At 46.8% G+C, this 17,443-nt stretch overlaps 1 protein-coding gene across 1 annotated transcript; it reads right to left on the bottom strand.

The window, feature by feature from the left end:
- Nucleotides 1-9,227: 9,227 nt before the first annotated feature.
- Nucleotides 9,228-11,965, bottom strand: LOC140393553 (gamma-crystallin S-1-like). The gene is made up of 2 exons (XM_072479847.1): nucleotides 11,717-11,965; nucleotides 9,228-9,573 (listed from the first exon to the last, which is right to left on the bottom strand). Exons 1-2 carry the CDS (start codon nucleotides 11,861-11,863, stop codon nucleotides 9,298-9,300), a joined length of 423 nt encoding a protein of 140 aa, XP_072335948.1. The 5' UTR covers nucleotides 11,864-11,965; the 3' UTR covers nucleotides 9,228-9,297.
- Nucleotides 11,966-17,443: the final 5,478 nt, after the last annotated feature.

The raw sequence follows: 17,443 nt of genomic DNA on the forward strand, positions 1-17,443 counted from the left end.
GTAGTTCATTGTCATTGATCAGCTGATAAAGCTAAACGTTAAGTTAAATGTTAAGTGGTTTCAAAGTTTTGTATTTATAAAATTATTTTTAATAATAGTTTTCTTCCATTGAAATTTACAAGCTTCTACAAATGTCTTCCTGAAACATTAAAACACAACATTTAATTATGAGATAACTATAAATGAATGAGATAATTGAAGTAAACGAGGCAGAAACATAATAACACGAGTAACACAAAGGTACACTGGTTAGCACTACTGCCTAAAAACACAAGGAACTCGTGATCAATTTGAACATTGGGTGACAGTGTGTGTTTGCACATTTTCCCCACGTCTGCATAGGTTTTCACAGTATAGAACCAGAGAATTTCTAAAGTGGCAGAAGAAGGCCATTCGGCCCATTGAGTCTGCACCGAACCTTTGAAAGAGCACCCTACGTAGGCCCACTCCCCCATGCTACCCCAGAACATAGCCTGTACATCCCTGGAGACTGAGGGGCAATTTAGCATGGCCAAACCACCTAACCTGCACATCTTTGGACTGTGGGAGGAAACCGGGTGTAATAACCTGCACAGGACTCATCCACTTGGGGATGATTGTTCCCCGTGTTCAATTGGACTGAGTTAACCCAGCACTAGCATAAAAGGCAGGCAGCTGTAGAGCCAGCTAAAAAGGAATGAGGACCCGGTGAAAGGGAACCGGGCCCTGTGAATGTTGATGCTGTTGCTGAAATAAAGGACTTTTAAGAAGCTCGTTGGACTTCCCTGGCTTTATCACACTGGGGCACCTGAAGGAAACTCACACAGTTACGGGGAGAACATACAAATTCCACATAGACAGTCGAAGACTCGAATTGAACTCTGCTCCCTAACACTATGAGGCAGCAGTCTAACCACCGTGCCATCGCCATTTTAGCCAGGAACTCCGATTCCTCCCACAGTCCATAGATGTGAAAAGATTAAGTGGGGTTACGGTGATAGGGCACGGTGGTGGGCCTGGGTAGGTGCTCTTTTGGAGCGACGGTGCAGATTCGATGGGCTGAATGGCTTTCTTCTGCACTGCAGTGATTCTCTGATTCTATGAACACAAATGAAAAAAATGTCAGATGTTACGAAGGCAGTGACAAACAAAATCCCTGGGACGCTTGTAAAATCTTATGACCATCATCTAAATTAAAACATACAAACATTTTTAAGCATGCCACCTGTTAAGTTATGTAATAATATAGTGCAGACTTAAATAGTTTCACAGATTTAAAACAAATAGCCAGACCTATGTTCACTGAGAAAGTGTTCACCTATGTTCACCTTTAATCATAAACAAATTAAAAATTACGTTAAAAGAACCAATAACAACAGCAATGTCTGTATGAAAGGAAGAATGAAAAATACTATTTAGGACACTATTTTTGGATACCTTTAAGACACTGATTAAACATGTTTCATGTTGCTTTCAATATAAATCTGCAGTATAAATGCCTGCCCTCAATGGACGTTCCAAGCTGGTCCCGTCACAAGGATGCAGGGCAGCACTCCTCCTGCGTCGCGCTGGAGCCTGCTAGACTGTCGTGTTGGACGCCGGTGACTGCCAAATGGAGAGAAAGGTTCGTCGTGATAGCCGAGAGCAGGTAAGTTTGCATTTTTCCCTTTCAGAATTAGCAGTCCGTGGCTTCCCGAATCCAGCTGGAAGCTACGGGCCATTTAATATCTATCCATGTTCTTCCTTCCAGAATACATCATCTCACACTTCTCTGCATTGTTCTTTATCTGCCACCTATCTGCCTACTCTACTAATCTCAATTTGAGGTTCGGCCCTGCCCTATTTACAGTTTACAATATTTGCACATTTTATATCATCTGCAATTTTTGAAGTTGTCCAATGAGCTCCAGAATCTAGATCATTTATACATATTAGGAACAGTAAGGGTCCTAATACCGATCCCTGGGGAACATCAGTACAAACCTTCCTCCAGCCTGAAAAATAACCATTGACTATTACTCTCTGCTTCCTCTCATTTAACCAATTTTATATCCACAATGCTACTGTCCCTTTTATACCATGAACTATAATTTATTTATACAGACGGCGTGTGAAGAGGCTTTCATTTCAGAGTTATGAGTGGCTGGCTGATGATCGGTTTCAACAATTGTAGGCCGACCGTAGATGAAGTCATGCAATATCTGACAGGCAAAGACCAGAGTGAAGAGTTCCTTTTCAATATGAACACAATAGGTGGGATTTCTCAGCCCACGCTGGGCCGGAGAATCACCGGGCCGGTTGCGAATCGCGCAACGCCGCTCTGACGCCGATTCTCCGGTGAGCGGAGAGTCGGCGCCAATGGCGCCGGCATGGTCGTAGCAGCCCTCCGGCGATTCTCCGCCCGGGATGGGCTGAGTGGCCGCCCAAAAAAGCCGTTCACATCTGGTCTTGCCCGGCGGGACCTCAGCATCCATCCTGCGGGGGGCGGCCCAGTGGGGGGGGGGGGGGGGGCATGGGGTCCAACCCCGGGGGCCTCCACCGTGGCCTGGCCCGCGATCGGGGCCTACCGATCGGCGGGCCGGCCTCTCGTGATGGGGGTCTCTTTTGCTCCGCGCCAGCCCCTGTAGCCCTACGCCATGTTGCGTCGGGGCCGACGCGGAGAAGGGAGCTACTGCGCATGCGTGCATTCATGCCGGTCACAGTGCGCATGCGCGGCAGGTGCAGCATGCATGCGCAGACCTGCGCCGCCCGTTTGATGCCGGTATCGGCAGCTGGAGCTGCGTGAGCCGCTGCAGTGCCGTGCTGGCCTCCTGTCGGGCTCAGGATCGCTGCTCCTGGGGGCCTGTTGACTCCGAAGTAAAATGCGACAACGTTTACGACGGCGTCAACACTTAGTCTCAGGATCAGAGAATCCCACCCCATGAGTCTCAGTGTCAGTGAACATCCTTGATGCAAAGTTTGTTGATCTGCCCTTTTGCATGTAAACTGTTACATTTCCGTGCAGGGTGGCATTTGTTAATATGAGTACAAGTGTTCGAACATCAAAGTGTTATAGCACCGGTTAGGCTGACAGTGCGCGTTTGTGTCTGTCGACCGCTGAATGCTGCTCCTGCCAACTCCATTCGACATCTGGTTGGAGGAGTTGAAAAAGTTGACCACGGCAGAATGGAATGAACTTAAAAAATAATTTATCATACCAAGAGAGCACTGTAAAGCATGCTTGACCATGGGAATGCCATCTGTATGTAGCATTTGTCTTATCTGGATCTGGTTTATGTCATCGATTGTGAGTAAGTGAGCCACATAGGGAGCATCTTTGACCCTGAATCTGCATTTAGCAAGATTAAGCTTTAGCGATTTGTTTCTAATTCTGTTGAGGGTGAAACAAAGACGTGTATAATGTTTGTGCATAGTATGAGCCTAGGACATTATCAACATTTCACAGGTTGGCCTCCAAATTGTTACTTCATGCACAATTGGAAAACTTCACTACCAATGGAAATCATAGAGGTGTATGAAGTAAACAATATCTGCCTAGCGGAGACATGAATGTTGCAAGATTTGAAATTTCTTCATCTAATGGAATCTGCCAGAACTTACATTTCACCTCGCGGATGCTGAAACGCTTGGCGTCAGGTACATCGACGATCACTTGTTCCACTGTCTTCAGAAGGTGTTGAGGTCTGAGCAGCACCTTGTCTCAATAAATTAGGTCAGTGATACGCGATCAATTACACAAAGACGAGAGTAGGATGTAATCGAGGTTTTATTACACCGAGATGTGTGGCCACCTACAACAGTTGACGAACTGGCTGATGTACTGGGAGCACACACATTTATACTCCGCCTACTGGGCGGAACCAGCAGGCAGGGATCTACCCCCGTACCTGTAGTACAGGGGCCTCACCGTAAAGCACCTATATCAGCATCCTATATATACAACATATACATCAGTGGTGACTACCACATTCACCCCCTGTTAAAAAAAATTAATCCAGCGGGGGCGGTGGAGAACTATATACAGAAAGTTGTGTTTTAAAAGTACAGATAATATTACAAATTCAGGCGGTCCGGCGCCTTGGTCTGTCATTGAGAGTGGCGCAGTGCTGGTAGCGACTCCAGCAGCGGCTTGGTCTTCGGTGACTCCGGGAGCGTGTCAAAATCCTCTTCATCCCCGGGTGGGAGCAAGGGGAGGACGGATTGTCCTGGAGCGGGGGCTGTGGTGGGGTGCGCCGAGGGAGGGGAGGGTGGCGCCGGGGCAGGGGGTGTTGTGTGTGGAACCAGCTGGTGCCAGGTCCCTGAGGGAGACTGTGTCTTGGCAGCCGTCTGGGTACGCTACGTAGGCAGACTGCGGGTTGGCGTGAAGTAGCTGTACCCACTCAACCAACGGGTCCGCCTTGTGGAGTCGAACGTGTCTACGGAGGAGAACAGGTCCCGGGGCTGCCATCCATGTCGGGAGCAAAACCCCGGAGGTGGATTTCCTAGGGAAGGCAAAGAGACGTTCATGGGGGATTTCATTAGTCGTGGTGCACAGGAGCGACCGAATGGAGTGAAGGGCGTCGGGGAGGACCTCCTGCCAGCGGGATGCCGGGAGATTTCTGGACCGTCGTGCCAGCTGGACGGCCCTCCAGACCGTCCCATTCTCCCTCTCCACCTGCCCGTTTCCCCTGGGGTTGTAGCTGGTCGTCCTGCTCGAGGCAATGCCCCTGTTGAGCAGGCGCAGCTCATCGCTCATGAATGAGGATCCACGGTCACTGTGGATGTAGGCGGGGAAGCCGAACAGAGCGAAGATGGTGTTGAGGGCTTTGATGACGGTGGCAGACGTCATGTCGGGGCATGGGACGGCAAAGGGGAATCGGGAATATTCATCGACCACACTGAGGAAATACGTGTTACGGTCGGTGGAGGGGAGGGGCCCTTTGAAGTCCACGCTGAGGCGTTCAAAGGGGCGGGAGGCCTTCACCAGGCACGCACGGTCTGGCCGGAGGAAGTGCGGTTTACACTCCGCGCAGACCTGGCAGTCTCTGATGATCACCCTGACTTCTTCGATGGAGTAAGGCAGGTTGCGGGCCTTGATGAAATGGTAAAAACGTGTGACCCCTGGGTGACAGAGGTTGTCATGCAGGATCTGGAGTCAGTCCACTTGTGCACTGGCACATGTACCTCGGGATAGGCATCCTCGTTGAGCTTACCAGGGCGATACAAAATCTCGTAATTGTAGGTGGAGAGCTCGATCCTCCACCTCAAGATTTTATCGTTTTTGATCTTGCCCCGCTGTGTGTTATTAAACATGAAGGCAACCGACCGTTGGTCAGTGAGGAGAGTGAATCTCCTGCCGGCCAGGTAATGCCTCCAATGCCGCACAGCTTCAACGATGGCTTGGGCCTCTTTTTCGACGGAGGAATGCCGATGACGCCGCGTGGAGAGGAGGTGTCTGGCGTAGAGTGTTTTAGTCCGCTGAGCATAGTTTTCCTTCAGTAGCGCCATGGCCTCTGCGTAGGTCGGCGCGGCCTGGACAAGTGGCAAGATGTTGGAGCTCAGCCGTGTGTAAACGATCAGGAGCTTCTGCGCTTCTGGAATTTCATCTGCCGCAGACCCGATGTACATTTCAAAACAGGCTAGCCAATGTTCAAAGTCCTTTTTGGCGTTGTCTGCTTGCGGATGCAGCTGCAGGCGATCCGGCTTGATGCGGAGGTCCACCTTCTGAAAAACTCAGTGTAATAAATTGATGCACGATCAATTTCACAAAGACGAGAGTAGGATGTAATCGAGACTTTATTACACTGCGATGTGTGGCCTCCTACAGCAGCTGACGAAATGGCTACTGTACTGGGAGCACACACATTTATACTCCACCTACTGGGCGGAATCAGCAGGCAGGGATCTACCCCCGTACCTGTAGTACAGGGACCTTACCGTAAAGCACCTATATCAGCATCCTATATATACAATATATATATCAGTGGTGACTACCACAGTCAGCACATCTCCTGGCTGTACCATCTTTCTTTACTGCAGCCACTATTGCTCAAGCATATTCTGCGGCCTCGCCTATGGGAGTTATGACAACCAGTGTCATCAGCCAATGCAGCTCATTGACAATTGTCTGCTTCATGGCTACTTACTCTCGGCTTGTACCACAAACTGGTGCTGATACCGAGACTAGTCTCATCTGGTCGGGAAATTGCTGTGTGGTAGTCACCACTGTTGTATTGTATATACCGCATACGAGGGGTATTACAGTAAGGCCCCTGTACTGCAGGTACGGGGGTAGATCCCTGCCTGCTGGCTCCACTCCAGTAGGCGGAGTATAAATGTGTGGGCTCTCTGAGCTGCAGCCATTTCAGCAGCAGCTGTGGGAGGCTACACATCTCTGTGTAATAAAGCCTCGATTACACTCTACTCTCATTAGAACATAGAACATAGAAAATACAGCACAGAACAGGCCCTTCGGCCCACGATGTTGTGCCGAACCTTTGTCCTAGATTAATCATAGATTATCATTGAATTTACAGTGCAGAAGGAGGCCATTCGGCCCTTTGAGTCTGCACCGGCTCTTGGAAAGAGCACCCTACCCAAACTCAACACCTCCACCCAACACCAAGGGCAATTTGACATTAAGGGCAATTTATCATTGGCCAATTCACCTAACCCGCACATCTTTGGACTGTGGGAGGAAACCGGAGCACCCGGAGGAAACCCACGCAGACACGGGGAGGACGTGCAGACTCCGCACAGACAGTGACCCAAGCCGGAATCGAACCTGGGACCCTGGAGCTGTGAAGCAATTGTGCTATCCACAATGCTACCGTGCTGCCCTTGAGAACTCGTCTTGTCGTAATTGATAGAGCATCAATTTATTACGCAGAGATTTTGCAATGATGGATCTCTGCATCAAGCCTGATCGCCTGCAGCTCTGCAGCTGCACCCTCAAGTAGACAAAGCCAAGTCGGCCTTCGCACATTGGCTAGTTTGTTTTGAAGCATACACCGGATCTGCGACTGAACCACCCTCAGAGGCACAGAAGCTCCAGATCCTTTACTTGCGGCTGAGCTCCGATATCTTTCCCCTCATCCGGGACGCGCCGACCTACGCTGAGGCCATGGCGCTACTGAAGGAGAACTACACTCAGCAGACCAACAAAATCTACGCCAGAGACCTCCTGTCCACGCGGCATCAACTCCACGGTGAGTCTGTGGAAGATTTCTGGCGTGCCCTGCACGCCCTAGTGAGAGACTGCGATTGCCAGGCCATTTCGGCCGTTGAACATTCTGACCTGTTACTTAGAGACTCGTTCGTTACGGGCATAGGGTCGGCCTACATCCGTCAGCGCCTCTTAGAAGGGGCTACCCTCGACCTCGCGGCGACCAAGAAACTAGCGCTCTCGCTCACAGTTGCCTCACGCAATGTACAGGCATATGCCCCCGACCGCACAGCCCACCCCTCCGGTGCATCGTGGACCCCGCCAGCGAACACCCTATCGTGGACCCCATCAGCGACCGCCCCCAGCCAACCCCAGGCATGCGCCGCGCAGCAGCCAACCAACCCGGGGGACCCAAGTGCTACTTCTGCAGACAGACAAAACACTCCCGGCAGTGCTGCCCGGCTCTGCAAGGCCTGAGGGAAGAAAGACCATTTCGCTGCTGTGTGCTAGGCCCGCTCGATCGGCGCTATTGTCTCTGCACCCCCCATGTGCGACCCGTGGGCACCGCCATCTTCCTCGCCTCAGATCACGTGTGGCCCGTGGGCGCCGCCATCTTGCTCGCATCACAACACGTGCAGCCTGTGGGTGCCGCCATCTTGCTCGCCTCACAACACGTCTCGCTTCCAGTCACCACTGTTGTATTGTATATACTGCATATGAGGGGTATTACGGTAAAGTCCCTGTACTACAGGTATGGGGGTAAATCCCTGCCAGCTGACTCCGTCCAGTAGGCGGAGCAAAAATGCGTGGGCTCTCCAGCTGCGGGAGGCTACACATCTCTGTGTAATAAAGCCTCGATTGCACTCTACTCTCCTCTCGTCGTAATTGATAGCGCATCATGCTGAAAAGTTATCAATGGCATTAAGTTAAAGGGGTCTTCGTACTCTCTCATTTATGGGGCCTGGCGTTGCAGAGCATGTATCCCAGGACCAAGTTCAATGAGCTCCAGTGTGATGCTGTCTTGATGACCTATCTTAGAAAAGGTCATACATAGAGGCCTTACGTTCTGGTTGACTGTGTGAAATGTGAAACTGCCCTGTGTTCAGTGTAGAGAGTCCACAACATCACTGCTGATGGTTTGTCTGCCATTGGCCACAAATTCTACCTGAGCTTAGGGGTCTGTCACTGCACGTGGATCTAGTTCCCATGGCCTTCAGCTGGCCAATATGTTACACTTTGCTCTAGTGTCAATCTTTGCAATGTTGCAAACCAAGATCTCACACTTCTCTGTGATAGTGACGACACCCTCACAGTAGAGTGTTGTTGGAGGCTCAGGGTTTGGTTGCTCTGGCTGAGCTACCGTTCATTCACTTTGATGATTCATCTAACCTTGGAGATCCGAGCGGCTGTCAAAGGAAAACTGCCGTGATATTGATCTGATTCCACTTTCCACATTTGTCGCTGTTTTTAACATGCGCCAGACGTGCTGCTTGTTCTGAGGATGATGGCCACCACGGTTGGTACAGGGCATGCCCTGTACTGAGAACTTCTGTTTCCCGCCGAAACACATTGCTGCTTTTTTCACTCAGTTAGTTATGCATGCAAATACTAATTGTTATTTATATTGTTCAATCTTTCTCTCACAACAGCTTAGGTCGCCGTGGCCCCATGGACTCTTCGACCCTGTCTAACTGATCGGTAAGGGTGCCAAACGATTCTTTTCTTTCCTAAGATTTTCAAAGTTGCCATGTATGTTTGTATCAAATCATTTGGTTTGTGGAATAAAACGCATGCTGGTCAAGTGTAGTGTTCTTCACTAGCAATCATTGTAAAATTGCTGCGTAATACATTGGTTCGTCTAATAGTCATTGTCATGGAGTGAGGTTGTGTGGTATTTTCAGCTTCAGTTCCCGGGAATGGAAAATGAGACAGGGTGTATAATGTGAAGAACTTCTCATATTTGCCCTAAATTTGCCTTTTCACATCCTGGATATTTCTCTGAAACCATTGTCTCAGGTATTATTTACCCATCCCATTCAATATCTTAAAACTACACACAATTTCCTTGACTATCCAAACACAAAACAATTGAGAGAAAAAGCAGTTAAGTTATGTATATTTATTCTGCTGACACATACGTTTAGAAAATCGAAACCATATTTGTCAAGAAAAATTTAGAAATCCCTCATGCGTCTGAAAGATCCGATAGTTGAGTTGAAGCCGCCCCAATCACTGTATCTCCTGTATTCACCGGGTCTCATGAAGTACTGTCGGCCTCTGTAGTTGGGATGTTCATAGAAGTTCCAGTAACCATCCATCACATGGCAGGAGTGGATGTCACGGTAACGGAAACGATCGTAGACAGATGGACAGTCATCCATGAATTCCATCATCTGTCCTGCAAAGTCAGGCCTCTCGTAAATCCTCATTCTGTAGTTTCCACCTTGGTACTGTAATAGAAATAAAGGCATATTTGTGGTGATGCTATTAATTATACATTTGAGATAGTTGATCAAAATTGAGCTGGTGGGTAAGAAGGATCATCTAATTAACAATAAGAGTAGAGCTGATGCAACTGAATGACACATTTGGATTATATTTTCACCTGATTAACATTTGTGTAATTATTTAGAATTAGAATTTGAATAAGTACAGTGCAGAAGGAGGCCACTCGGCCCTTCGTGTCTGACCAATCCTCTTAAAGAGTTCCCTACCTCGACCCACACTCCTACCCTATCCCCATAAACCCATAACCCCACCTAACCTGTTCATCTTTGGACACTAAGGGGCAATTTAGCATTGCAAATCAACTAACCTGCACATCTTTGGACTGCAGAAGCAAAGCAGAGCACCCGCAGGAAATCCCTACACGCACGGGGAGAAAGTGCAAACTCCACACAGTCAGGCAGCCAAGGGCAGAATGGAATCCATTTCCCTGTGAGGCAGCACTGCTAACCACTGTGCCACTGAGTGCCACCGAATGCAGTTAACAAGGGTGCATTGGTTAGACAAATGTAAGACCCATGAGGACATTTGTCATGATGAGTGCAAGTTCAGTTGATTTTTCTGCAGATTAATATTATCTTGTCCCTCAATGTGGGTGATTTGGGAATCAGAGTACACAATACCAGTCAATGATATCCTGGGCTGTTTGTGGAATCAATACATCATGACCTATAACAGCTTTCTGCTGAGCATTAATGTATTGTGTAAGTGGACCCAGGTGAGGATAACTTCACAGATAATGGGCTGAGGGAATGGAAACCTTTAACTCAGTCATTTCTGTGACTGTCTGGAATGTGTTAGGTTAGTCATCTGTTTTGAAGGAGGAATGGGAAGAGTTGATGTGGTCAATATACCCAAGGGATTAAAATGATCAGAAGGGTTTGAGTGCAGCAAAGTACATTTTTGTTGGGCTCATATTATGACCCTGATCTCACTTTTATGCATCTTTGATGTAATATGAAGTCTCTATGCAGTGCTCACTGAAATCGAGAAATGTTTAATATTTTAATACAGAACGCCCTCACATTGTAACTGAACAAGATAGAACAAGGATACAGTCCACAAGGTAACAATAACATTTGCATTAATCCCTCCTATCCAACAGATTCTTAGTCTAATACGATGATCTAAACCTCAATTCAATAAGCACCATTTCAGATCTAAAGGTGTATTTAATATAAATTAATCTAGTTGGGAGGTGCAGGATGTTTGAATTGATCAACTGAGTAAGTCAATGTGATACTAGAATTATTAACACAAATAGAAAAATATTCTATTGATGCATTTAAGTTGAAGTGAGGTAATGAGGAGAAAAGGGAAACAAGGATTCGCTCACAGTGTTCAACATAGAGAGATGAACAATATTAATGTGGAGAATAAACACGACTTGGCCGATCGGTCTTGCTGTGCAGAATGACCTGTTTCTGTGCTATTAATTCTATGTAAATAAATTATCCAATCATTGCCAAATGCTAATAGTCTCTAACAGATAGCTGTATGAGGTAGAAACTGATCTGCTCTCATTTTTGTTCCCAGACTTGGAGGCAGCCATGTGCCAACCTAAGGCCCAAATTCAACATCAGCACTCATTAACAGTTGATGTACAAATACCCTCCAGATGCAGTTTAAACATTTGAGGGGCAAAAGACTGGATTAGAGTGGACACTGGGGATGGGGGATATGAAGATATGAAGCTGGGACCACAGTGGCTGTGGAGTCAAACCTGCACCCCCACTGTCATTGGGACAACAAGAAGAATTTGTCCACGGCCACTGCTTAGGGAAATGCAGCCATTTTAATCCAACTCCATCAAACTGCTCTCTGGGCACCTAAAGCTGGGTTGAAGGCATCCCTGTTTTAGGTGGCCAACAGCACTGCCTGAATAAATCACTTGACCAAGATTTGAGTAACAGAGTTCAATTTTTAATGAAAGCAGATTTATACTTTTAAGAACTCACCTGTATATCTTTACTGTTTAAACAAATGTCAAGTGTGAAAAAGAGGGTAGCATCCCCAAACTTGGATGCTTTGCTCAATGAATGTTCCCTTGACCTTAGTCTGAGCAGAATGTGTAAACAAACAACTTACATATGGGTAGGTGCGACATGATCTGATGCTGTCATTGAATCCCATCCAGCGCTGGTAATCAGGATATTCTCCCTTGCTCAGAACATACTGATATCCCATGTAATTGGGTCTCTCATACATCACCCACCAGTCACTCATGACACGCATGGAGTTACAGCGGCTGAAGTAAGGGGACAGGTCAGCACAGTCATTACTGCACTCATAGTGCCGACCCTGGAAGTTCCTGTCCTCGTAAAAGATAATCTGTGGAAAGAGACAAAATGAATAAGCTTAAGAATGCCAAGTTAGTAATCACGAACTCTCAAATCCTGTAGAAAATCAGACTGATTCTTGCCTTTGCCATTTTGAGCTCACGGTTAGATGAGTAACTGTTTTAACATAGCAACATGTTATACAGTGTGGTATATATACGCTGTACAAAATTACCTCTCTACTCTGCTCCTTTGTTATTCAAATGATTTGATGCTGAACGTCAGCAAAAAGAGAACAAAACACATCACTTGACATGTTGCTTGACATGTCACTGATTCTTTTCACTTTGCTTTCACTTCATTTTATTTGTTGTGTGAAAACAGAGAGGGAGAGTCCATCGTTCTTTCTATATTCTAACCTTTGAAACAGCAGTGGTTACAAAATCCATTTTCAAGAACTTATTTCCAGAATATACCCAGCTTATTCGGTTTGTAAATTAAACAACATCTGCTTTCCTCAATGGCGTGACTATTTCCAGGGACAATATACCAGTAAATGGATTTATGGATCTGTTTGAGTCAAATTAAACTGAGGTGCACATCAATGCGATGATGTCTGCAAATGAAGATGGAAGATTTTTGTAGAAAGTTTTTGTATTTTTGTATTTCAGTCTCCACCTCTGATTTTATTTTCTAATTTATATTGCTGTCATTGAGAAAGAATCACACAACAAACTTGTTCACAAATTTTACTGCTATTAAATGACAGAAACATGAGCAGTGTGGTCATAAAACTGGCTGAAGTGTTAGAAAACAGAGTGTCTGTGAACTGGTTGTTTGTCACACTTGAGGAAGATATATTGTGGGATTCAATGGCAGTTGATATTGGGAGCAGTATCTTCTTCATCTGTGTTAATAAACGAGACTTGGTGGACAGGGCACAAATTCATAATTTGCAGATGACATAAAATTTGGATATATTGTGAACTGTGAGAAGCACCATGTTAAAGTTAAACTGACCTTAGTCTGTCTGGTGGATTGGACAAACCTGTCATAGGTGAAGTGCAGAGAAGTATGAGGTGATTCTTATTGATTGGCAAAAACCTGGTGAGACAACATAAAATAAAGGGTAGAATTCTATAGAGGTTGAAGCAGGCGAGGGGCCTGAGAACACAAACCATTGAATGTGTCGGCACAGATTGAGAAAGTGGTTCAAAAAGAACTGTGCACAGTGCATTCCAGACCCAAACCACTTGTATGAAAAAAAAAAAATTCTCACATGGCATTTGCTTCTTTTGCAAATCACGTTGTATCTGTATCCCTTAATCCTTTTACAGGTGGTAACAGTTTCTCCATATCTATACTGTCCAGCCCAATCATGATTTTGAACATCTCTATCAAATCTCCGCTTAGTCTTCTTTGCTCCAAGGAGAACAATCCCAACCTTTCCATTCTGTCCTCATAACTGAAGCTCCTCATCCCTGGAAACAATTTCTGCACTCTCTCTGATACATTCACATCCTTCCAATACTGTGGCTCCCTGAACTGTGTACAATATTCCAACTGAAGTCTAACTTGTGTCTTGTCTAAGTTCAGCAGAACCTCCTTCTCTTGTACTCTATGCCCCTATTAATAAAGCCCAAAATACTTTATTCTTAGTTAACCGCTCCCTCCAAATGTCTTCTTCAATGCACATATACAACAAGTTCCCTCTGCTCCTGAAACCCTAAGAATTTTCCCCCTTATTTACATTGGCTCTCTATGTTGTTTTGAGGAAAATGCATCACCTGACACTCTTCCACATTAAACGTCATCTGCCACCTATCTGCCAAATCCACCAACTTGCCTATGTCCTTTTGAAGTTCTACACTGTCATCTTCACAGTTAACAATGCATCCTCGTTTTGTGTCATCCACAAATTTTGAAAATGTTCCCTGCACACCAAGATCTAGATCATTAATATATGTCAGGAAAAACAAGTGTCACAATCTTGACCCCTGGCAACACCAGTACAAACCTTCTTCCGGCCCGAGAAATATACATTGACTGTTATTCTCTTCTTTCTCTTGAAATGAAATGAAATGAAAATCGCTTATTGTCACAAGTAGGCTTCAAATGAAGTTACCGTGAAAAGCCCCTAGTCGCCACATTCTGGCACCTGTTCGGGGAGGCTGTTACAGGAATTGAACCGTGCTGCTGGCCTGCCTTGGTCTGCTTTCAAAGCCAGTGATTTAGCCCTGTGCTAAACAGCCCCTCTTTATTACAATCCCAGAATTAACACAACAGTGGCTCAGATACTGGACAGAAACGCCAATATTTTATTTTAATTTTGTAAGGCTGAGGAAACGATACCTCCCTCCAGGAATGATTGCACAAAGAAATAGGGATATGGTATATTAAAACAAACTTTATTACCAACACAGTATTAAAATATCTTTAACATCACTGGAGGTAATAACTTACAGTTACCCCATAAACAAAGTTACTCAACATATTGAATGCAATACCCTTAACTGCTTTCTTTATTCCTACTCAAACAACAAGAAAAAATATCTCAGTTCTCAATCCATTATCAAATACCAGTCAGGAATGTTGTTTTACAGAGATGTTCTTCGAGAAAGAGAGATCTCTTCACACTGCTTTAAATATAAGATGTGACTCCTATCAGACCCGTGCAGAAGTTCTGGCTGTGTTTCTTCAGAAGCTGTTTCAGCTGCTTTGGTCACCTTTCCAATCACACTGTTCTTCTACCTGCAGAGATATCTTTTAACTGAACTACAGAGAGCAAACTGCTTGACTCATGGTCACAGGTTCAGCTAGAACGCATCTGACCTGCTTTCCCTGCAAAATGCCTGATAACTTAGCTCCACCCAGTAATCATATCTAATTAACTCCACAGGGAATCCCCATAATCAAAACATCCATTAGCCCAATCTTTTTACGATGCTTTAATTGCACCATTGGCTCCCAACCTTTTAAACTAGCATTCTTTTAAAACATGATTGCAGCCGTCAAACACACTCGATCACAGGCATTTAACTCTTATTTCACAAAATACCTATAATACAAGACATCTGAAATTCCCATTCATCATATATTACACAGCCAATTTCTTATCCATTTTCTACTGTCCTTTCTTTTCTATGAGTTAAAACATTTATTCCAGATTTCATATTATGCACCGTGTCAAATGTCTTCTGATAGTCTATGTGAACCATATCAACTGTATTAACCTCACCAACCGTTTCTGTTAACTCCTCTAACCATCAACAATTTAGTTATACACTACTTTCCCTCTGGAAACCCATGCTGGCTTTTCCTAATCACCTCACATTTTCGATATTGCCATTAATTCTATCCTGAATAATTGCTTCTCTGATGTTAAATTGGCTGATCTGTTATTGCTGATGCTAGCTTTACAATCTGCTGCAGGCATTTGGCACCTCCCTGAGTCGAGAGAAGATTGAAAGAGTATGTACAGTGCTGTGGAATTTCCATTTTCGCGTCCTTTAATATCCTTTGATGCATCTTACCTGGTCTTGATGCATCTTACCTGGTCAGTTTTCTATACTGAAAGTCTATCCAACACCTTCTCCATATCAATTTTGAACCCTTTAGGGACAGTTTCCTCATCTGTCATCATGCCTGTGCAGTATCTTCCTCTTGGTAAAAATGGATGCAAACTATTCATTTAATACCTGATATACCTTCAATTCACCAAGAGGCCGAGAGAGCGAGTGAACATAAGGCTTTATTAGTCATGAACTTGCCTAGCCAGAGTCGGTTGTGCAGATGAGTGCCACTCGCAGGTGGCCAGGTTATATATTGCCCCGGTGAGGGTGGAGCCAGATGCGGAGCCCACCGGGGTTACAGTATACTACTTGGAAGCAGCTCATATCACCACTTCCAGGTCAAAGGTTACATTAGGTGGATACAATGGTTACAGTGTCATGCATTATGGTGAATACATTCACCACATTCACCCCCTGTTAAAAATCAAGTCCAGCAGTGGTGACGTGGGGTCATTACATATTCAGTCTCTCTGGAGGCTGGATCGTTCTCTTTGACCTCCTCAGCTCTGGCGGTGCGGTGGGCACGGTTGTTGCAGGTGGTGACTCCAGGGGCGTTGTGTCTGGAGGTGGAGCCTCAGTCCGGCGAGTCGGAAACGGTTGGGGTGTGGGGGTAGACAGGGGGGTGGTGGGTGGTGGCAGTGTTGGCGCGGGACAGTACAGGAGACCCAGGGGGGCGTACGGGGCACTGGGGGTGGGGGCGGGTAGTGGGGGGGGGGGGGCGCGTTGGCAGGGGAACCAGCTGGTGCCGGGTCTCGTAGGGAGACCGTATCTTGACGGCCGTCCTGGTGCGCGATGCAGGTGTACTGTGGGTGGGTGTGGAGCAGCTGGACACTCTCGACCAGACGGTTGGTCTCATGGCTCCTCATGTGCCTCCGGAGAAGGACAGGTCCCGGAGTTGACAGCCTAGATGGAAGCGAGACCCCGGAGATGGACTTCCTGGGGAAGATAAACAAACGATTGTGAGGGGTCTCGTTCATGGCTGTGCAGAGGAGCGATCTGATGGAGTGGAGGGCATCGGGGAGGGGCTCGTGCCAGTGAGGGATCAGGAGACTTCTAGACCTGAGGGTCAGAAGGACAGCCTTCCACACCGTCGCGTTCTCCCTCTCCACCTGCCCGTTTCCCTGCAGGTTATAGCTCGTAGTCCTGCTCGAGGCGATGCCTTTGCTGAGCAGGTACTGGCGTAGCTCATCGCTCATGAACGATGTACCCCAGTCACTAGGCAGGGAAACCGAACAGTGTGAAGATGCTGTGCAGTGCCTTTATTACAGTGGCCGAGGTCATGTCGGGGCAGGGGACAGCAAAGGGGAAGCGGGAGTGTCGATGACGGTGAGAAAATATATATTACGGTTGGTGGAGGGGACGGGTCCTTTGAAATCGATACTTAGGTGTTCAAAGGGCCGGGAGGCCTTTACCAGGCGGGCCTTGTCTGGTGGTAGAAGTGCGGTTTGCACTCCGCGCAGACTTGGGAGTCCCTGGTCATTGCCTTGACCTCCTCGGTGGAGAAGGGCAGGTTGCGGGCCTTAATGAAGTGGGTAAGCCGAGTGACCCCCGGGTGACAGACGTCATTGTGGATAGCCCGAAGTCGGTCATCTTGCGCGCTGGTGCATGTGCCGTGGGACAGGGCATCTGCGGGCTCGTTGAGCTTCCCAGGATGATACTTGATATCGTAATTGTAGGTGGAGAGTTCGATCCTCCACCTCAGGATTTTGTCATTTTTTATTTTGCCCTGTTGTGCGTTGTCGAACATGAAAGCGACCGACCGCTGGTCGGTGACGAGGGTGAACCTCCTACCGGCTAGATAGTGCCTCCAGTGCCACACGGCTTCCACTATGGCTTGTGCTTCCTTCTCGAACGATGAGTGTCGGATTTCGGAAGCGTGGAGGATCCTAGAGAATAATGCTACAGGCCTGCCCGCCTGGTTGAGTGTGGTGGTCAGGCCAACGTCTGACGCATCGCTCTCTACC

Source organism: Scyliorhinus torazame, chromosome 2 (genome assembly GCF_047496885.1).
Source record: "Scyliorhinus torazame isolate Kashiwa2021f chromosome 2, sScyTor2.1, whole genome shotgun sequence".
NCBI lineage: Eukaryota > Metazoa > Chordata > Chondrichthyes > Carcharhiniformes > Scyliorhinidae > Scyliorhinus > Scyliorhinus torazame.